This window comes from Sinocyclocheilus anshuiensis, unplaced genomic scaffold, assembly GCF_001515605.1.
Source record: "Sinocyclocheilus anshuiensis isolate Anshui unplaced genomic scaffold, SAMN03320099.WGS_v1.1 scaffold431, whole genome shotgun sequence".
NCBI lineage: Eukaryota > Metazoa > Chordata > Actinopteri > Cypriniformes > Cyprinidae > Sinocyclocheilus > Sinocyclocheilus anshuiensis.
The window spans coordinates 1455080-1471953 of record NW_015551065.1 but is presented as its reverse complement, the minus strand read 5'-3'; the positions used below and the strand labels follow the sequence as shown (position 1 = coordinate 1471953).

At 36.3% G+C, this 16874-nt stretch overlaps 1 protein-coding gene across 3 annotated transcripts; it reads right to left on the bottom strand.

Moving 5' to 3' along the window:
* Positions 1-1866: 1866 nt before the first annotated feature.
* On the bottom strand, positions 1867-16645 carry LOC107662077 (beta-1,4-galactosyltransferase 4-like). Of its 3 annotated transcripts, none has more exons than XM_016451952.1 (7): positions 16574-16645; positions 13157-13622; positions 11436-11668; positions 10057-10244; positions 8460-8582; positions 8122-8226; positions 1867-3937 (listed from the first exon to the last, which is right to left on the bottom strand). In XM_016451952.1, exons 2-7 carry the CDS (start codon positions 13425-13427, stop codon positions 3796-3798), a joined length of 1062 nt encoding a protein of 353 aa, XP_016307438.1. In that variant the 5' UTR covers positions 13428-13622; positions 16574-16645; the 3' UTR covers positions 1867-3795. The 3 variants fall into 3 exon arrangements, with proteins under 3 accessions (XP_016307438.1, XP_016307441.1, XP_016307440.1); XM_016451955.1 differs by having other exon boundaries at positions 13157-13486; positions 16574-16636; XM_016451954.1 differs by lacking the exon at positions 16574-16645 and adding an exon at positions 15812-15850.
* Between the last annotated feature and the right edge of the window lie 229 nt (positions 16646-16874).

Below are 16874 nucleotides of genomic sequence, written 5' to 3'. Positions count from 1 at the left end.
TGTGGGGGGGGGGGCCAGAAACCATAGTGGTGCACCTGAATCCACTTGTCTGTCCATCATTACCAGGGGATTTGTTCTCTTTCAATTTTGCATTATTTTAATCTCATTTAAAGCTATTACATAAGTACCAGAATTTAGTATGTTCTTTAACTGATTTTACAAAGCTTGCAATTTCTGTTAGAGGGAACGTGTGACTGGTGGACAGGTTCCCATAAATTATATATCCACCTTTTTCTTCCCGTAAAAATGGGTATGGCCATTTGTAAATTCTATGGGTCTAGCTTCCGGTCTCATCCACATCCAGCTATTTTTAGCTGTACAAAACAGTTGGTTTTGCTGCTTGATATTGAAAATGAATCTTAATTATGAACACACTGGTTTGTAGTGCAAACAGTTTGACCATTTATAGCATTGTTATTCTTCTCGTTATTTCCCTTTAGTGGCTAATGAACCGGAAGTCCTGTCCATATGCATACTTCCGCATTGAATGAAAAAGGTGCATAAAATATATATTTATTATATTTTAATTGATTTCCCCATCTATTTTAAGTTTGACAAAAGAACTAGATTCATATTTTCTTTTCTAATTTATGGAAGTATTTTCCCCCATTTTCTAACAATTTCTTTCATTCATTATCCTTCCACACAAAGGCTTCCATTGTAGTATATGCAACATGTTATCAGATTAGGTCAGTGTCTATAAAAGATATTTGGATAATTTAATCAATGATTCTCTCTAATCCTATTTTTTTCCCTAACCAGCATTTTCCTTACCATTTTTATAGCTAATAATCTCAACTGTATTCTTTCATTCGCTCCCAGTATCCTATCTCCCATAGCCTTTTTCTATACGGGCTTTACTCTAGTGTAGAAAACCACTGAAGAACCACACTGTCTGCCACAGCACAGTAAAGATCACAGTACCAAACATGTGTTTATGAGCTGGCGGCCACCAAAAGTGAAGATAAACGGCTGCCAGTGAGAGGCGCAAGTCTGCTTGAAAATTGGATTATTGTCATTCTGGCGCCTCAATTTGGTTCCTCTGGTCCTAAATGATGAACAATGTCTACATCCATTGCCAATCTGGCCTGGTTACGTTTATCTTCTAATTCCTTTACCTTTCATTTGTTTCTCGTGTTTTCACAACTTTTATATCAGATTTTTAAGGCAAAGTCTGGTGAGCAATTTAAAAATGTAAATAATACTGACAGTGTTATTCTTGACAATTTCCTCCAGACCATCAGCTCTCGTTTATATTATCTGACTCACAATGTTGTTTTGAATCTCAAGAAATGAGTTCTTTTTTGCCCGGGCTTTGGGCTTTTCAATGGTCTCTGTGTTCTTGGCACAGCTCTGTTTGAAATGTTACAGGTATTTCACTAGTCAGTTGGAAAATGAGGCAACACAGTTTGCTCCACGATGCAGTAGCTTCACAAAAATTTGATCAAGTTTCCAAACAATGCAAAAATTAATGTACAGTATATAATTTAGTCAATAAGGTGTAATTTGATATTTAACTTGCGAAGAGTGCTGCCAAAACAGCTATGATGCGTCAAGGCATATACTCCACAAGCCCTCTGATTGTGTCCTGTGGTATCTGGCACAAAGACATGAGCAGCAGATCCTTCAAGTCATTCAAGTTGTGAGGTGAGGCCTCCATGGATCGGATTTGTTGGTCCAGCACATCCCATAGATACTCAATTGGATTGAGATTTGGGAAAATGAACTTGTCATGTTCCTCAAACCATTTCTGAACTATTTTTGCAGTGTGGTACTTCATCCAGCTGAAAGAGGCCACTGCCATCAGAGAACACTGTTGCCGTGAAGGGTGTACGTTTTCAGCAAATATTTTAGGTAGGTGGTACATGTCAAAGTAACATCCACATGAATGGCAGGACTCAAGGATTCCCAGCAGAACATTGTCCAGAGCAAAACACTGCACTACAGAAGCTCTTCTAAGTGATCGGACCAGCCTTCACACCCATTACTTTGAGATAATTTAATAATGTAAAAAGCATTACATTACTTTGAGATACAGATACTTTCAATTTAAGATCAATTATTTAAATCATGGACATCCACAAAACTATTGCCTGTAGTGACTAGTAAATATGCTTAGATCATACAGCCAAAATCTATGCAACATTTTTGAAAAAAAAAAGCTATCTATGTTTAATGTCATTCTGTATTGCAGTATTAACATTAGTAAACTGGCTTTTCTCAATAGCTGACACACACAGGTTCAGCACTGTATCAGTGGTATAGGCACTTTCCATGAAAAGGGTACAAAACCTCTTGCAAAAGTTTCTTTTTCAACACAGATTCATCAAAATGGAGTGCTTCACCAAAAACCTCAAGATGTCAAACTACATATAATATAGTTTTCTTTTTTTAAATCACAATTTCAAGGGAGCTGGCTCAGATAGAGCTATTCGGTGTTTTTATGTAAATACATCTCCTGTGGTAATTTTATGGAAGATAGCAGTTTTTGTCTGATAGTTTCTATTCCACAGAACATGGGATTTCTGCCCTTTGATTGCTTTACAAAAACTAATGGGATACTAATGTGTACCCTATTCATGCAAAGTTCTCATTAATATTCACAAACTTTTGTCCATTATTTCTGCACAGTATAAAATACATAAAATGTTCACAGTTACAACACCCAAATCATTTTTTAAAAGTCTGAAGAAAAACCGAGGAAAGAAGCTTTTTTTCTGGGATCCATAGAAAATGTCACTTAATAGATCCTCGTGCACTATACATTTTTTTTTTTGTTTTGTTGTAGGAAAAAAAAAGCTCTTATAGTTATATTCTCATACTCAACAATTAGCAGGTTTGATGAGATGGCCATGTTGTGTTGAAATGCAACTTGTCAAGATCAATTTCTAGTCAAACTTTGTTTCTGAAAAGCTTCTATATGAATTGTACTAAGAGTTTAAAAACTGAAGCAGACTCCAGTCTGTAATGTACTTTATTTTATGGATCATTTTAAATTCTGACAAATTCTGATTGTGACACAATATGTAAGCTTTTAAAAATGGAAAGGATCACGACAATAAGATGATATTATCCTAAGTAAACAAAAGTCTCTTTTCTCGGCTCTCTGAAAAAAGCCAACACCACCCAGCTTTATGAGTGAACAGCCATTCTGTCTGAACAATGTAAAAATGTAACATAACCCATCTACAGCTACATTTCAGTGAAATGAAACTGAACTGATTAAACCAAATCATTGGACCCAAACACCTACTACAGTATCTACAATTTTCCACCAGACATATATTAGAAGCATGTCCAGCTGGAATCATCATCACAGAACATGCAGACTTGCTTTAAAGACTCAAGTAAACCTCCTCTGCCTGTATAAAGTACAAATGTTAAGTCTACATCATGTATACCTATTGACCTATCAGGTGCAGCTCTTTTGTGTTCCATTACTCCCAGATGTTGTGCCATATTCTGTAACGACCTTAACGAATACAAGTCATACAGAATACATTATATAAACCCATAACTTCATAACTGGAGGTAATGAATATTGAATTTGTTTTCATTTCAACCCTGAAAGGTTTACATGATCAGACTAATTAAATTCTACTTGATTATTGTAATACTTAAAGTAGTGTTTGATCAGAATTCTGGCCTTATTATCTTGCAGGGCCATAAAGAGTAAAGTTGGACAGATCCATAGTGCAACCTGTACACCTAGTACTGGATCTGCCAGGCACTGGTGAATGTTTTGAGGTTTTTAATGCTAAGTGTCTCTCGAATTTCAGTGTCCAAAAACCCGGCTCAATGAGCATGCTCCGGCCGGCCAATGTCCGCGGTGATGTTGATGAAGAGTGGTGCTCTGTGGACAGACAGAATCTTGTAGGAACAGGAGTTCAAACCATCAGTCTTCCATGCCTGATGAGTACGGCGTAGCAATTGCATCCTGTGTTGGGCAAAGTGAAAACTAAGCATCAGACGCCACACTGAAAATAAACATTGACATGTTAAGTACAACATTATCATATTCCTGCATTTTTAAAAGGGTCATGAATTGAGAAATCAAATTTTCCTTGATCTTTTGACATGTCCTTTATACCATAAAAGGTCATTGTACTATAAAAGCATCCTGGGCTGCGTTTCCCAAAAGCATCGTAAGCATAAGTTGATCGTAGCTCCATTGGTTTCAATGGGTCTTCGATGTACTTAAGCTTACGGTGCTTTTGGGAAACTCAGCCCTGTACGTTTCAGAGCTCAAACCTTCCACGTTAGTCCAAAAACAGCTTTTATTGATACCAAGTACAGAAAATGGCAGATTTCGTCTAGTGCTGTCAAACCATTAATTGCTTATTAATCGCATACAAAATAAAAGTTTTTGTTTACATAATATATGTGCGTGTACTGTGTATATTTATTATGTATATACAAATACACACACATACAATATATATTTTGAAAATATTTACATATATTTACATATATTTACATGTATATATTTATATTCATATAATTTATATTATATATAAATATTTAAAATATAAACAACATTTTTCTTAAATATATACATGCATGTATGTGTAATTATAGATACAGAATAAATAAACACAGCACACACACATATATTATGTAAACAAAATCTTTTATTTTGGATGCATAAATCGCAATTAATTGTTTGACAACACTAATTTTGTGACATTATGATGAGCCTGCCTTTGCAGAATCAGATCAATGCCTACTTTTGCACCATTGTGTCTTTGCCCTGTCCACTGAAGCGTTAGTGAGATGAGAAGGAGAAATCAATACAGCATAGCTGGACTAAAAATAACACCACCTTCCCAAAGGTATTTAGGTGCCACGCAAACCACACAATTTCATAAACGCGAATCAACACTTTTCACGATTAGTTAATCTAAACAGCTGTAATAGTAAAAACGTAGCAAGTTTTCGAGAGGGCTCCAAATGTAATACTTATTTCGGTAACACTTTAGAATAAGGAACACATATTCACTATTATTTCAGAGTTTTCCCTTAATAAACTCATAATTTGCTGCTCATCAATAGTTAGTGAGGTAGTTGTTAAATTTAGGTGTGGGATAGGATTAAAGGATCTAAAATATGGTAATGAAAAATAAGGCATTCATATGTGCTTTATAAGTACCTATAAACAGCCAGTATGCTAGTAATATGCATGCTAATAAGCAACTATTTAATAGTAAGAACTGACCCTTAAAATAAAGTGTTACCCTTATTTCATATGCACAGATGTTAGCCAATCATAGCCGTGGGCGTTTACAGTGAAGTCTAACTCAAAACACTCAGTTTTGGAGTTAATTCCCCTTTAACACTTAAGAATAGAATTGCCGACTGTTATAATGGAGTAACATCTTTACATATATACTTTGGAATTAAGCATCAATGCCCACACTATTGCACATGAGGATCTGTTTTAAAAAGTCTGGATTATGACAAACTAAAAGAAAACCTCTGAAACGCTTAACTACATTTTCAGAGAGGTGTTTGTGTTGTACATCACAGAAGATAACGCTAGCATGTGTCAAATTTATTTGAGGAGAAAACTGGTTAATTTTGAGCTTCCCTATTTAAAATCCTCATTGTGTCAATGTCACAGAATGCAACATTTCCTCACACCTACAGTATATCGATGACTCCTCTCTGTGTCTCATAATTATTCATAAGAATGCATGTGCTCATTCTATAAGAACAAACTTCTCTTCATTATTCATGACATTTGTTAATTTCCTCTGACAGACACTTCAAACTGTGAGATCACATATATTACGTGAGAAATGTGTTCATGTTTTTTTTCTGCTCTGTGAGAGTTTCTGCATAACATAAATTCTCATTTATATGCCACTGAGTCTCTGACAGAAACGTGATTCATACATACCATGAGAGTAACCAGTCTTTACAACTCCTTGACATAAAAGCTGGAGAAGCAACAGCGTATTCATATATATTTTTGATGCAGAGTACAAATGCAAACAGCTGTGCATTTATTTCATTTCATTAATTAATACCTGTCATGAGATGTAATTGTGGAATGTATGGTGAGATATAAATCCATGTATAATATCTTCATTTTAATGTGCATTTGTGGGAACCTCTGATGCTTTTAACTCAATGAGATTGAAACAAAACTGGCTGCATCAAAACAGTAGTGTCACAACTTGCTTACGTGTTGTGCCATTAATGTTGGGTCCAATCATGCACAACGACTGGTTTACAAATTAATCCACGGTGAAACTCACTGAACAAACAAATAATGTTCTACTGATGTGATTAGGCACATAAGCTTCAACCATTATTTCCTAACGTTGAGATGAAGACGAAAGAGATTCAAACTGCACAACAGCACATCTCAATCACCATCCACATACCAGTTAGTAAGCCAAACTAGCGATGATGATAAGATTTTGTGATAAATCTAATCTGTTACTGACTAAGTGAACTTAAACGGATTTATTCAAACATGTGATGTCACAAAAACGTTTTACACATTAAATGTAAAACACTAAATTGTTCCGTTTTCATTTGAATGGTATGCACTCACAAGACTGCACTCAAGATAGTTTTCTATAAAAAAATAAAAAAAGTGTAATTATATATTATAAAAATCTTTATAAAATAATATGCAAATCAAGAAAAAAAGATCTTATGCCAGGGGGAAAAAACACTGTAAACCACAATATACATGGTAGAAAGATTTGATGACAGAGAACATGTGACTTAGTGATACTTAGTGATGTGCAGATTGCTTTTTTTTTTTTACATGTAGTGTAAACCACTTTTTAAAATAGTCTCACAAAAAAATTATGTGCTTTTTGCTTTGTGAATGGTGCAATCCTTAGTAGACCATGAGTAGTACTATCAAATTTGCATGTTTTTATACATGTAAACCTTTTGTAAACAAGATTTTGGTGTTTTAATGTAAATGCTTTTTCTATATCACTTTTCTGCTTCTTTTGTATTGTTCTTTAACCAAAGTTAACCACAGTTCGGTATTTACACCTGGAAAGTCTTCTAGGAAATGATAGAGCATTCGGTGGGAAAACAACACCACAAGCATCAATAGAATAGTATTAGCAATAGAATTTATGAATTCAGTCATGTTTTGTTTCATTCTGTTTGAAAAATGTACAAAAATTGGTTTGATAATATCAATATGTCAGTTAAAAATCTGAAAATTAAGAAAGATGGCACTGTAAGCTAACTTCCTAATCACTCAATGAGTAACGCTATTATAACTCAATAGTCAATTTGGCAGGTTATGATTCATAAATTCACTTTGAATGCCATTGCTATCTGCTCTAGCACACTTCATTGAAGACAAGAGGCCAATTTTCATTTACATTTAATCATTTCGCAGATATATTTATCCAAAGTGACTTACAAATGAGGACAATATAAGCAATCAAACCAAGGGTCAATTTTTTTTTTTCAAATTTGTATTTTTCAATTTTCAACCCACTGTCACTACCTAGGCATCCGTGAAATGCTGCATATCCAATATTTCGGCATATCACAGATGCCAAAAGCACCCTGTTTTGGGGCATGATTTTCATTATTGGACTTTGAATAATTGAAAACGGGCTGGATCTTTTTAATGCAGGTCAATGGAGGAAAGGCTTCCAAACAAGTGAACTGACTTTTGTGAGGAAACATCTGATCACTTAATTAATAGACTGCCTGTCCACTGATCTTCACCATTTTTCCATTAAACATTAATTTTGGAATGACCTTTGTGTTATATAACTGCTGGTATACAACAGACGGCACAGAGAACTGTGTGACATGCAGGATTAAGTTTATGGCGCTACTCTAAATTTTTATGGGGCAAACCATCATCTTAAAACTCGTGATTCAATTATTCAGAATTAGATTTTTTTACTGTATTCATCTAACCCATATTTTTTAGTATGATGCTAAATACTAAGAAGTTGTCATTATCGTTGTCATTATCACTGGATGTATTAAGCTCATTTCCTTAAATTAATTGTGATTTAACAATGCATGCTCTCAAAATTGTTCCTCACTTTAGTTATGATTTCTCAGAAGACCAGAATAACACTAGTACTACAATATATATTTATCATTCACACTTAAACTGACCTATCTTTATTGATTTGATTGCCGCTGTCCCTCTTGTGAAAGACCATGGTGTAGCGTGCCACTTCCGGGGATGGACGGATTATTGACATTTTCTGCAGTGTCACCCTGAAAAAGATGGTTCTGTTAAAATCCTTAACAATGAGAAGACAGCAATGTTCTAACATGGACGATACTACATCAGAAATTGAAATCTCTCTTCACTAAAAAAAAAAACACATGCCCCTTCGTATTACATATATTATGTCCTTTTTTAATGTTTTAAAGATTAGCCATTTTGTGTAAGTCACCTACAGGTACTTGTGCACATCCTAAACCATATCGGCCTAAGTTTCTCTTACCTTATTCTCAGGTCGTCGTCCTCTCCACCCCAGCCCCAGTAGGAGTTTGGAAAGCCATTCACCTTGTGAAACTGATCCTTTGTCATGGCCGAAACTCCTCCAAAGTAACCTTTGTATCTGAGTCTGGTCAAAAGGTGACAAATGTCTTTAACAATTATTTAAAAAGAGCTATAGTATATAATTTTACTAAATAAATTCAAGAAATTACTTTGGGTATGTCATATTCCGTTTAGCTGAATGGCAATGGAAAATGGAGAAGCTCTAAAACTACTAAAACTGTAGAATGCCAGGAACAAGCTACTTAAATAATTTTAGGATTTAAGTTTTACATGCAGAACAAAAACTGCTGCATATAGGAGAAGACCATCTCCATAATGCTTGATACAACCCGCCTGCAAACTACCTTAAAAACTGTGTGCAACAGTTATTCACAATTAGAATATGTGCAGTTTGTAATGGCAGAAAACTGTATCAAATTACTTTGGACATAAACAAAAATATTTTCAAAACTTACACCACTGTGATGTGGAATTTTTGTAAGTTTGTAAGTTCAGAAGTAACATTTAGTAAAGTAGTCTTGAAATGCATGCAGCTCCTACTTGCAGACTAAAGCAAAATATATAAAGAATTGTCGCAAAATGTATACAAAAATTGATTTCACCAGTAAAATATATTTAAAGGGGTCATATGACTATTACAATCACAAAGAACATTATTTTGTGTATTTGGTGTAATGAAATGTGTTTTGACGAGCTGCGCAAAAAATCGCGCGAATATGAACGTGGTTTTGCGCAACTCGTCAGTGAACAACGGCTCTGTGTAGTTAATGCTGCTCAATGTGAAAGCCCGCAGGTGATGGAGAATTACCGCTGATTACAGAACCGGCTTTACTGATAAGATGCGCGTTAAATATCGCATGCGATTTATCGTGCAGCCCTAATTAAAACCCATTATAAACGAGGCATTTGTTGCATGTGGGGGCGTGTTAGAACGAGCCGTTTTAGGTAGGCATGGTTGACTCTTAACTTTTATAAAGAATATCTCTTTGGATTTGAGACTTTAGTCTTTGCAACTTTACAGATCTTCTTTATGCACCAAGAGCTTGTAACACTTCAAAGAGAAAGGAAAAATTAAAATCGCATCATATGACCCCTTTAAATAAGTACATTAATTTACTGGCTTTGCACTTTAATATTTTGAAAGAATGCAATCACTGATAATACTATTATAATTATTATCTAATTACTACATCACTTTTGCCCAGATTTGGCCCCGATATACAGTCTGGATGAGTCAACGCTAGTTGAGTTGACAGATTTAAAAGAAACCCATGTATGATGGGCACAGGCTTTATTTAAAACGCAAAACATCTGAACCACTAAATCAGACTACTGAAAAATTTAGTTAAACTAGTAGTGTCACTGCTTTTAGTTACTCCCAGCACTTCTGTTGCTTTAGTATTTTAGAGAGAAACAGTACTGCTTGTATTGATTTACGTGTTGCACGTCTAACCCGGATGTTGTCTGTTCCAAGAATGTATTGTAATTTGCCCTGGATAAGAATGTGTTTGTTCAATGAAGAAGACTGCATTACTCACTTGTACCCAGTGGAATTTCTCCCCACTACCAAGTGCTTAGGTTGATCCTCACACATGTATAAATTTTGGTCATTCTCAGGAACTAGATCAACATCATGGAAGATGAAACAGTCCCAGCTCTGGTCTTTCAGAGCCTCGAGGTAGCCAACATTTAATAACTTTGCCCTGTTAAATGTAGCATCTCCAGCCTACAAGAAAAACAGACACATATATTATACACACACAGTAAAGGCTTGCAAATCTTCTATGCTGTGAGTTCCTGTAGATCACCAGGTCTTTTCCAACACTCATTTCATGACTTCAAAGATCAAAAAAGAACAAATAATTTTTTAAGTGTATAGGCGTTACTGTGACATGAAGAGCTGGAGAGATGTTATTTGATGGTTTTTGTAATGTTTATTTTCTTAAAAAAGAAAATAACTGTTATTATAAGATCTGAATCTGACCTTAACAGTTTTTACCGACAGAACAACTGGCAGAACTGGCAAAGCTTAAATGGGAACACCTTCATAACATGAAAAGAAAAGCATGCATATCTTTCATAACACCTTGAGCCCACCATTTTTACTTTACCTAACCGTACATTTCCTCAAAATGAAAATTGTACAACTTAAAATATTCATTTGACCAACATCAGCTGGTGGCACTTTTCTCCACTGTGTTGTTGAAGGTGTCATAGGAAAAATGTTGTTGATTTTTGTTTTATAGTTAATTGTAAAATGAAAACAATTGAGAAATACTGAACACTTACTCTACAGTCCAAAAGACTCATAATCGCCCACATTTACTTATCAAAAATGGTAATTCAGTAGTCAGAAACTTGGCTTGCTCTGTCACTGTAATAATGAGAAGGAAATAATATACTATTGTTGAAGACAACAATTCTCTCTTTCAAATTGTTTTTATATAACTAAAGAACAAAAAGTGTGTCCTTCCAAATGAACTCAATGTTAGGGATCAGAGTTTAATATTTGCAGTCATTTCAGTTTGGTCTTACCAGTTTTTGCAGAATAGACTGTTTGGTGAATGTGTAACAATGTATTATAGGCTTTGCAAACAGGCTGTTATTTAAGGAAAGGCAATGCAAACTATAATGGAACCAGGAGCAAAGTCATAAGCAAACACTGCTATGCATTTCACATATGAAGAGGGCATTTATGTTTAAGTCTTAAAGGTATAGAAGCAATAAAAGTCCTTTTTTAACGTCAGATAGAAACTAGGAAATGCTCATAAAAAACTAAATTATGTTTGTGGTCCAAGAAACCCTTACTAACATAAAAAAATGAAGACTGGACCCTCTAAAAATGGCACCAAATTCTAGCAACAAGGATTATACGACTGCAAAAACTCCTGCCAGGGCTAATGGGAGTCTTGCCCACCTGGTGAATGACATAGATGGCGTAGTGAAGCTGCTGCCTCTGTAAGAACGGGTGAAGGTGGTACAGGAGGTAGAGCAGGTGCTTTTCTCTGTTTCTGTGAGGGATAAGGATGGCCACACTCTGCCTGGCCGTACAGTCGGAGGGGTTATATTGACCCTCCACGACCTCTCCGTTTTCACTCTCTACCTGCCCTATCTTCAGCGAGGGATCAAATGACAGCTTGAAAGCGCCTCCTGTGGAGAAGAACAGTCAGAAATAAATAAACACACATGTACACAGGCCCACAAGTAAGTGAAAGGCCCACGGACCAGGTGCAGTCCTTAAATACAGCACCAGCTGGGGCCCACATTAATTACAGGGCCCCATCTTTGGAAACAAGCCCGAATTAGCAAGCAGCTGTGGAAGGAAAAAAACAGTGATGTGTAAACATTGACATTCACATTGAGGTGGTTGTGAGATTCCCACGTTTCTCTGTGTTGCAGTTTCATGGTTCAGATCTTTATCCAGTATTATCCGCTCATTTTGCAAAGACATGTTTTAAATGTTATTGTTAGGTTTAAAAGTTTCTAAAATATATCAAAAAAAAAAAAAAAGGTTTAAAAGTTTTGAAAATATATAAAAAAAAAAAAAAAAAAGTTCACCCAAAAGTGACATTAACCCAAATTTTAATACCAAGCATTGTAAATGAAAATCATATAGAGGTCACGACTCCAAGTCATTTGTGAACTTATTGCCTGCTGAAAAATGGTGAGCTGTTTCAAATGCTTCAGTTCTAAAAGGTTTTGCCCCGTGTGATGTCTATTTTTATATTGTATGTTTATGCTATCACCACACATTTCCACATTTCTATTTTTCTTCATTTTTCAATACTTTATGGTACATTTTGTTATATGCTGGAATTAAGAGCAACTATAGTAGATTGTTAGGTAACGCTTTAGATTAGGCAACACTATTCACTGTTAGCTAGTTGCTTCATTAGCATGCATATTACTAGCATATTGGCTGATTATTCCTACTTATAAAGCACATATTAATGCCTTATTCTGCATGACCATATTTTAGATCCCTTAACTCTACCCAGTACCTAAACAACTACCTTACTTTGTCAATAAGCAGCGAATTAGGAGTATATTGAGGGAAAACACATAGTGTTCCCTAATCTAAAGTGTTACCGACTATTAAATAGCTTAATGATCAAATAGATATATGGATGTTTGAAGGAGTACAATTTTCTAAAAAAACATTTGCATATTTGCACATCAGTAGATGATCATACCTTCATCTAGGCTACTAATATTCCTTATTGTAGGATGAGTATATTAAATAGCAAAATAAATAAACATGGTACATCAATCAAAATAAATAAAAGGCTGGAACATTCTGCCTTTTGCATTTTACACTCTCAGAAACAAAGGTAGGAAAGCTGTCACTGGGACAATATCTTTTCAAGAGGTACACATTTGTACCTAAAGGGTTCATACTGGTGCCTGATAGGTACATATTAGCACCTAAAAGGTACAAAAGTGTATGTTTTGAGAAGGTATTGTCCCAGTGACAGCTTTCCTCCCTTTATTTCTGGGAATATACAGAAGAAACATTCCTACAGAAGAAAGCATTTCTTTCTAAACAAATTTAAACCAATTTGACCATTGCCTATACTTCAAGCATAACATTTCATTAAGATCAACACACAAAAAAAGATTAAATCAGACAACACTCACGGAGCAGGGGTGAGCGCTCTGGACAGCTCTCTTTGGCAGCCTGCTCTTCTACACGCTCCTCTATGCTCTGCATCATCTCTGATTCCAGCTCCAGCTTAGCAAACCCCTCGACACTCTTATCTTCAGGAGGATTTGATCCCTCCTGGACAGGCTCAACTGTGTCATCATTTGACAATGTTGCTATCCACGCTACAACGCAAAGACACAACAGTAGAAGAAACAAACACTTCCCCTTCCGTATGAACTTGGACATGGCTGGAAAGAGGCCCATGAGTGAAGTTTAGTTTGAGGTGAAATCCAGAAAACAGCAAGCAGGAGACATCTGAGCATCTGCTGGAAGATAAACAAGCACTCAAAGTTGACAAGAGTTCCTCCAAAAGTCTCTTTCATCTGTTTTTTCATTCATTGTTCACTTGAGGGGAATACATCAGTTGAAGTAACTTGTGAGAAGTCTTTTATGAAAAAGCTGAAACACAAAAAGAAAAAAGAAAAACGGTATTAGGGTGATATGACATGTTAAGTTTAAAATCTGACATTGTCAAATTTCTTGGCCACATATTAATTGAAAGAGTACATGGATTATTGGTATTTACATACATGCATTTGTCACACTGCAGTGCTATTGAAGTGAACAGCAAAAACCCTAAATAGTTGTTTAAAACCACAAGAACGGACTAAATGTAATCATACAGTAGCTCATATAAGAGTCAAAGCATGCAAGTTGTTTTAAAACTATGAAATAACACAAATGGAATCATAAGAATTACGTAGTGAGCAAAATGTAAAATAAATCAAAACATCATCTTTCTGTCTTTAGATTTTAGTTTCTTCCAAACACACTTTGTCTGTATTACAGCTCTTCACACTATTGGCATTCACTTAAACTTCATATGCACCTGGGAAGCTTTGTTGACAAAACACATGTATTTTTTACAATCACAATTATAACATGATATTCACACACACACGTCTGGTTTGCTATCCTTGTGCGGACTCTCCATAGGCGTAATGGTTTTTATACTGTACAAACCATATTTTCTATCACCCTACACCTAAACCTACCCCTTACAGGAAACTAACTTTCTGCATTTTAAGGTTTTCAAAAAACTTAATTCTGTATTGTTTACAAGCTTGTTTCCCCATGGGGACCTCAATTTAAAGGGGTCATATGATGCTTTTTTAAAGATCATCCCTCTCCCGTCACGGCAAGTTGGTTTCTCCAATCAAAAAGATCCCGATTGGAAGTGATTCTCTTTTGCTGAAACATGTTGTTTCGTTTAGACGTTTTGTGTATATGATTGTAAAAGACGACGCTGAGCTGGATCTCACGTTTAAATTTCGCATCGATGATTTTGACTATGTTGTATTCGCAACAACAGGAAAAATTAAGTGCTTTGGTTGCTCTAAAGTGGGACATTTAGTCCATGATTGTCCTGAAAAAAAAAAGAAACGTCAGTAATCGAACAAAATGTGGATGACGCAACTGTTTCACCCGCGACAAGTCAACCCATGGTAGTCCGTGCAGAGCCGGAGGCGTCCGCGGCAGAGCAGGCCACAGAGGATCGGACCGAGATTGAGCAGATTGGAACAGAGCGCGCTGAGCCTGAGCCGGTTGCGGCAGAGCTGCAAGCGGTTAACCAGAGTCAATCTGAGATTTTTGACGATGATAGACCCGCGGGTTCTATTAATGAGGATACATGTGAGAGTAATGGCATTGACATGGATGCAGAACAGACACTGTTTAAAGTACCTTTAAAGCGAAAGAAAAGTGATAGTACTGGAGATTTGAGACTTGCAAAGAAAACCGATATAGCTGAATGTGAAGACCAGGGTGACTCAGAGAGTGGCAATGAATCCAATTCTAGCATCTCTCTTTCACAGAGTGAATGTGTGAGTCGCAGTTATGAAGTGAATGATGTTAAACTTTTTCTGCTGACTCTACTGTGATGTGACGCTGTCTCTCTCTCTCTCTCTCACACACACACGCGCGCAAAACTCAGCATTTGAACAGTCAATAGCAAATACTTAAACTAATAACAAAACAGTAGCTGATTCAGAAGCGCCAGATTGTCATAGCAAAGTCAGAATTACCTCCTCTCCTAGGTTCACGAAACGGTCGTCCATAAAATGCATTGCTGTTCTGTTGTAAGTAATCTTAAAGATTCCTAAATGCATCTACTTTCGGAAGGCCAAATAAAGTGCTTTTGCTTTCACCTAGAAACACACAGCGTCTCCCTGACATGCTGCATCAACACTAACTGCGGTTACTGAAACCACGCCTTCTTTCTTTGCGTGAACATTTGGGCAGCATTATGCAAATATTTCCACATAGTGAGGTAGATATGTGGGGGCGTGTTAGAACGAGCCGTTTTAGGGGGGCGTGGCAGAGTCTTAACTTTGATAAAGAATATCTCTTTGGTTTTGAGACTTTAGTCTTTGCAACTTCAGGGATCTTATCTATGCACAATCAACTTGTAACACTCCAAAGAGAAAGGAAAACTTGAAATCGCATCATATGACCCCTTTAGGTCCCCACGGAGACACGAGTCCCCATGAGTCTGTGTGTATTCAGGTTTAAGTCCCCACCAGGATATAAAAACAGGTACCCACACATGCACAAAATACCGCACTACTTTCCTTACTGGCAAGTGTTACCTGTTAGTCACATTCTTCAGGTTTTTCACCCGGAGCAATGCTGTTCCTTTTTCTTCTTACATAGCTTGTCACTAATACGCCCCTCTTCTCACGTTTCTTGTTGACACACTTCACTACTTTAAGTCTGTTGTGTGCATTTCATCATTTGTTTTCTTTGTAACCGGACCTTCTCTTGTCCTTGCCACGTCAAACAATTTATAAAGTGTATTGTTTTTAGCTAGTGCTTGCGAATGTGCTGCTGAAGGTCCTGTTTTCGAATTATGTCTAACGTTAGTCACTTTTCGTTTGTTACGTTTTACTTTATAGAGGAAAGAAATAACATTGTATATCATGGCTGGGTGGGGGGAAAAAAGGATAACAACCCCGGGTCTGTAGTATAAGATAATTGCGATAATGTATATTATCTCTTAATGACTGTCACTTGAAAAATGTCATTTGAAATCGGTTTTTTGTCGTGCCTTAAAATTAGCATTTACGACATGTGCTTTATTTCAACGTCTTGAGATCATGTTTAAAATATGAATTATTTTGTCCTCCTTTCAAATGAAAAGAAAGCGAAGACTATGCGGTACTTTATTTAATTTGTAGTCGAACTATTTGACAGCGTGGTTTAGGTATATGGTCGCACATTCGACAAAAAAACTAGCGATTCTATTAACCGTACACATGCTAGTATAGTTTGCACTGCGCACTTCTTAACTGGTATTTTTTGAAGGGAACACAGACATATAAGGAAAGTAAATAAAGGCTAAAACGACTTACGGCTCTGAAAGCAGCTGCACTCTCAGCTCAAGCCCCACCACTGTGTCTGTACTAAAACACAGCATTTCCGCAAATACAGACGCTGGTGGGACGTCATTGGCTGGAGTCATTCTGCTAATGGAGGCTGGTGAGCACCGCAACACCTGCCGGCAGATGCAGTAACTACACCATTCCGCCCGCAAACAACAGCATTTTAACACGATATACTGGGCCTGTCCAAATACTCACACTTATGGTCTTTGTATTTGAATACTTGTCTACTATTTACATGACGTATTTCCAGGATTTGGCCCAAAAGCGT